The sequence below is a fragment of the Sphaeroforma arctica genome (assembly GCF_001186125.1).
Source record: "Sphaeroforma arctica JP610 unplaced genomic scaffold supercont1.383, whole genome shotgun sequence".
Lineage (NCBI taxonomy): Eukaryota > Ichthyosporea > Ichthyophonida > Sphaeroforma > Sphaeroforma arctica.
The window spans coordinates 70,272-75,976 of record NW_014040175.1 but is presented as its reverse complement, the minus strand read 5'-3'; the positions used below and the strand labels follow the sequence as shown (position 1 = coordinate 75,976).

Sequence of the window (5,705 nt, the reverse complement as noted above, 5' to 3'; positions counted from 1 at the left end):
AAATAATATATAAAAGTAATAATATATATATATAAATATATATATATATATATATATATATATATATATATATATATATATATATATACATATATTCCGCAACTGTCCCTGCAGGGTCACTCGATCCACACACAAACCTCGAAACTCTCGCTGATCTTCTGAGCTTCCTCTTGCTCTTGTCGCAATCGCTTCTTAGCCTGCTTCCGGAACCTTTTCTCACTTTTCTCGTCGTCAGTATCACCGCCTGCCTCTATTTGCGACGCGTCTAGAGTTATGTTCTTCAACAGCATATCGAGCTGAGCCTCATCATCCAGATTGGTATTGACATTCCCCATGGTTCCCAAACTCCTGAGCTTCCCCTTCTTACTACCGCGGGTAGCCTGGTTCATATCTGCATCTAAAAAATCACCATCACTATCGCTATTATCAGTGTATTGCTGTGCTGCTCTGCGACCACGGATGTCTTTCTTGCTACCAGCACTGGCCGGCTTTGTACTAACACTGTGACTGTTATCATCACTGTCAAATGAACTATCACTATCATCGAAGACAATTGCCTGTGCTACCCGTCGTCCCTTACCTCTCCTACCTCTACCGCGTGTACTTTTATTTTCTAAAAAGGCTCCACTATCAACGTCCAGTGGTTCAGCCATATAATTCCCGTCCATCTCGTGACTCCTATCAGCTCTTGGATTCTCAATCCGCTCGTTACCTATACGGGCACCATCAATCGTCTGGTATTCTGTTCTTGGAGGTTTACGCTGAATACGCTCAATGGTTGCATCTAAATCGGCTTCAGGCGGAGTGCTAGGATATCCATACTTATCCGGATCTGCAGCCGCGTCTGCTGGTCTGAAGCCACTAAGCGACCGGCGTGCATAGTATCTATGTGCTGTGTGAAGAATAGGTCTAACTTGTAAGATACATACATGCGCATCTCTGTGTCCCACACTCCCTATTGTTGATGTAGACCCTAGATTGCGACTTACATTATATACAGGTCTAGAGTTGGAAGAGAACCGGGAACCTCCACAAACTAGCAGATTAATAGGCCGTGTCCCCATACGCTCTTGAGCGATCCGTGCAACTCTACTGCCCGCTTGGAAACACAATCGTATATCACTTGCCTTTATCATCGTTGTGTATACCCTGGCGGGACGCTGTGAAATCAAGAACTAGATCCGTTGAAGCATACACCACTAGGTAATAAGTACACCCACAACCACCCTAGCTAGAGGATAGTGGATTCCCTTCTCTTTTAACTCTCCAGTGAACCGGAGAGAAAGGAAGTATGTAAAAAAAATTAAGTACAGTACGTTACACGAATACACGGTCACAGAATGAATATTATAAATTTTTACAGCTACAGTGATACACGCGCTGTCGAGAGGTTTTGAAATTACGTCATCACTTTTTTTTCTATACTTTCGTCGAAATATATAACGCCTATATATATATATACATCAGCTGTTTGAATTTATTTGAATACTATGATAGCCGCTTTCATAGCCAACTACTGATTACACGCTATGCCTCTTTGCCACAGAGAAGGCTATGTGTGAATCCCATCTACCTTCTTTGTATTTATCGTGCGTAAAAATGTGTGTACGTACTTAAAAAATAGGAAGGGGATAAGTAAGGTTCGCAAGTAATTGGCATCCTTTGGTGTCGACCAGTCTGTTAACAGGAACATCTGCCAGAATGAAACCTCCTTTATTTGTATTATATTCTGACTATAGCGCTAGCAAAAACAGCTCGCGAATGCCATTTGAATGTGCCTGAGATACACAAGATTTTAAGCCAGTGTTGATCTGAATAGCTCATGGTGGTCGAATACTACGTAAATATGACGTTAGGCAAAAGACACTAGCGCTATTTAGGTATGTATGTATGTGTTCTAAATACGGCTAGAACACATATGACTTTGTCTACAAGTGTGACATGACGGAGGTTCCATGCGTGAGTATCTAGGAGAATCAGTCAGAAACAGACGTAAAAAAGGATATAAACCTGTATATTTTGAAGGTGACTTCGACTGTACGGAGATGCGAAGGGTGTTCCGACGATCCCTCGTACGGAGATGCGAAGTTTGTTCCGACGATGAGAGATTCATTAGATTTTTTCTGGTAGTAGCATAACGGTCTCGAGTTTCAGTTTAGTGGTTTGCAATCTACACTATTTAATATATCTTCCTATTGCAAATTGCCGAACTTCCGATAACTTCGTAGTGATGTTATTTAGAAAAATAATGTAAAACTCAATTACTACTATATAATATGTTAGAGCCAACAACTACTGCATCGTCATGTAAATTACAAGGGCCTTGCCCAGGACTCAAGACCTTGAAGGGCTTCAAGATTCTATCAGAGACCACGAATAAAGTGAAGGTACTTATTTATGAAATGCCGGCTATATAAAATGATTAGCTTGTGACTGCATTAGAATAAGGCCCTGATTGCGAGCGCGTATATCTGCTGCGTTGGCTAAAATAGTACAAAGATTCGAGCTATGTTTTAGGGGGCATAGATAGCTTGAAATCAATAAAAGAAAGCAATCCAAGCCAGATATGACCTTTCATATTTCCGGCCATAATCAGATTAGAAGATATGTCAAGTGTATGGCTGGTAAAGAAATCGCAAAGCATACTTTCTATGAACGATATAATATCTAATTTTCACACAAAGATAACGAGGAATGTCTTCCCACGAGGTAGACCTTTTACCAATCGAACAAACGGATACGAACAAAATTCGAATATTTATCACGATCTTCTCAACACTCACAAATCGGCTGTGTTTATTACTGTTTCATGAATAGTCACTTCAAAATGGTGGTTGGAACTTGGAAGTGTGTCAATCATATTTAAATTTTTTTTTACACACAAACACTCTCAACCTCAAGAGAGTATTCTTTAAATTCTAGTCTACTATTTGTGCTTGCGATATTCGAATTTGATCATCATATTTCCAAAATTTCAAAATTGGCCTGTGAGTCAGTGACTCACCGAGTGAGTGTGTGCAAAATTAAAATTTAGAATAGTTCGGTAGTTTGTGCGTTTAGCAACGGAGCATTTTGCTATGGTTTCGGTAATTGGATCAATCCAGCGTTTCTTGAATGGATAAATTTCATTGGGTTGAGATAGCTGAACGTGAAACTGAATAGCACTCATTGGCCAGGGCTATTTCATACTCGACAGAACCTACTTTTGTATAAGTTCAGCTAACTTTCAAGAGTCGAAGTCTCGAAGGGGTTAAGCCCTACAACGCAAGACTTGTGAATAGTTTGAAGCCTATATTTCATATCCAAATCAGGAGTCCAGGCCCCAGGGCACAGGCTGGCTTTGCAGGCCACCACTACGTTTATGAGAGTACAAACATTCTTCCTATGAATTATCGTAATATTTGATAGTGGATGAAGGCAGAGGAAATGAATCGCAAATGAGACAAACATTTCCAATAGGTAATATATAATATCTGACCCTTTCCCATTTTTCACCATTGATTTGCTTTGATTGTAAACAAAAGATCTCTACTTTGTGTACCGTTCGATTCAATTACCCACAACTGCAACCATGTTCGCCAAATCAATCATTGTCGCCGCTGTTCTAGCCACCTCAGTAATCGCCGATACCGCCCAAGTTCAAATTGTAAGTCAGAATAGCTAGGCCACAGAACAAAGAGCATCCTGCAGAATTTCTATCAGTACGGTCGTGCATTCCTTTCAACGCACCTGCGGTTAGTACGTAGATATCGCCTAGAGAGGGCATTAATTTTCGCCGCTAGACATATGTTGGACATTCGATTGAAGAGGTAGTTCTAATATTGTTACTGCACATAAGCGCCGTCTGTATGTTTTAATACGAACTCAGCATGCTGTATCGGTTCTCACCGGTTGAGTATATGCAGTGATTTCTAACTTTTGCTACCCTACAACAGGCAAACCTTTTCACGGATACCGAGTGTGTCAATGGACTAAAGTCTGAAGTTCCAACAACTGTAGCCAAGTCAAATGGATGCATTTTCCTTCAAGATCAAGTTGTTGTTGATGGGGTAAGTGATGTGTTTAAATATAGTAATTGCTTCTTCTAACCGACTCAGGTTACTTGATTAAAGAGAAGTCAGAGCTTCATCTATGCACTACCTACTACAAGGGGGATGTATCATAGTCTCGCTGGTTCTAACTTATGGATTGTTATGATTCGTCTGTCGCGGATTAGTTCCCCTCCAGCATGAACAGTGATTTCTCCTTCACCAAGAAAAGCGACGTAGAGAATGAGATTCTACTCTTCAACGATGGAGCATCATGCGAGGGATACCAGGCTGACGCGGTATGAATTTGGCGTGATTCGTACTCTACCGTAATTTATTCTTTTTGAGGATGTTCAAGTTTAAAAAAAACACAAATCGACGATTTATAATATAACTAATTTTACATGGCATCTTGTCTTCGACTAACAGAATGTGCCAGTCGCCTTCATTCGCTCCACCACACCCAACGAATGCGTTCCATGCTACCGATGCGGCAATGTCAAGTCAGTTTCGTTCTCCAATGTAGAAGTAACCGACACTTCAGGTAAGTATTCAAAAGCTGCATTTCGCATATTTAATAGATACCGTTCGATACGAATGGATGGCATCTGAATCCAATAGATATTATATTGCTATTTCATGTTGTGCTTTTTTAAAACGAGCTTCAACGAGTCCGCATGTTGCATGTGAATGTGACGATTAAACTCAACAAGCAATAAATCACAGCAACAAATAGATTTGCGCTGTTCTGAGCTTATACGAAGCATTCTGAATATCCATGAAATTTATTTAGTCTTGTGCTAGAACATGCTCAGCTCATTAAGCTTCAATCATATTGAAACAGGTAAATCAAATGCGGCCGGAACCGCCGTACCCTCATCACTACTCACAGTCGGAGTAATCGCTATGACAGGATACGCGTTTTATCGCTAAAACTGTCAATGATTGTTATTAGGATGTAAGATATTGAAACTTCGAATTAAAATATATTGAATAGAACCCACCCATCCATATGACTACACCAGTGAGTGAATATTGCTTACAAATATATGAACTTGCTATACTTGTACGAGATTTAAGTAAGAAATTCATGTACTTTTGTCATGTGTGTTGATTATTAGTAATTCTGTAACTTGAAGGGAGCTACGCTTGTGATAAAGCTGACCAGCGAATAATAACTGTGAGGCACGTGTGTGCCGAGGTGCAAAGTACTTCAAGCGCATGCTACACATATGTCAAGTTTTTCGACGGACTATTTTTGAAAGTTCGAGAACGCGGCTTCGAGATCTGAAACTCTTCTAACCATGGTGTCACTATAAATACGAGTATATGAGTTCTCAAAATTAGATTACACCCAATTACCATTCCAGTTTTTTTACCACGATCGTTCACTTCCCCGAACAGTACTTTCAGTTCGTCTCTCCTTTACGGCCTACGGGTGTAATCGATAAGTACTTTCCACGAGTGTCAAGTCGTAGAAAATATTTCATTAAGCCATGATAGCGCTTTGCGTACATATATTAACATAGAAGCTGTAAAAGTGTTTAAATGCACTGATGAATATTCACATAGCCACACACACACCCACACACACACAAATACACACAAACACATAGGCACACAAACACACACACACACAAACACACACACACACGCACATATACACACACAACAACA

At 40.2% G+C, this 5,705-nt stretch overlaps 2 protein-coding genes across 2 annotated transcripts in view; one reads left to right on the top strand and one right to left on the bottom strand.

Moving 5' to 3' along the window:
- Positions 1-1,247, bottom strand: part of SARC_05784 (hypothetical protein) — a 5,205-nt gene extending 3,958 nt beyond the window's left edge. Inside the window, exon 1 of the mRNA XM_014300361.1 lies at positions 138-1,247. Coding sequence (XP_014155836.1) covers positions 138-1,136 — 999 coding nt within the window. The 5' untranslated portion in view covers positions 1,137-1,247. The remainder of the gene's footprint in view (positions 1-137) is intronic.
- A 2,219-nt stretch (positions 1,248-3,466) lies between these two features.
- Positions 3,467-5,034, top strand: SARC_05783 (hypothetical protein). The gene is made up of 5 exons (XM_014300360.1): positions 3,467-3,646; positions 3,936-4,049; positions 4,217-4,327; positions 4,458-4,572; positions 4,873-5,034. The coding sequence occupies exons 1-5, from the start codon at positions 3,572-3,574 to the stop codon at positions 4,959-4,961; spliced, it is 504 nt and encodes a 167-aa protein (XP_014155835.1). The 5' UTR covers positions 3,467-3,571; the 3' UTR covers positions 4,962-5,034.
- The last annotated feature ends 671 nt before the right edge of the window (positions 5,035-5,705 follow it).

Bases quoted from the DNA above. Each gene is read 5' to 3' on its own strand.
- SARC_05783 (XM_014300360.1), top strand. From the start codon at position 3,572: ATGTTCGCCAAATCAATCATTGTCGCCGCTGTTCTAGCCACCTCAGTA. The intron at 3,647-3,935 runs GTAAGTCAGAAT...ACCCTACAACAG, and splicing joins ATACCGCCCAAGTTCAAATT to GCAAACCTTTTCACGGATAC. The intron at 4,050-4,216 runs GTAAGTGATGTG...GTCGCGGATTAG, and splicing joins ATCAAGTTGTTGTTGATGGG to TTCCCCTCCAGCATGAACAG.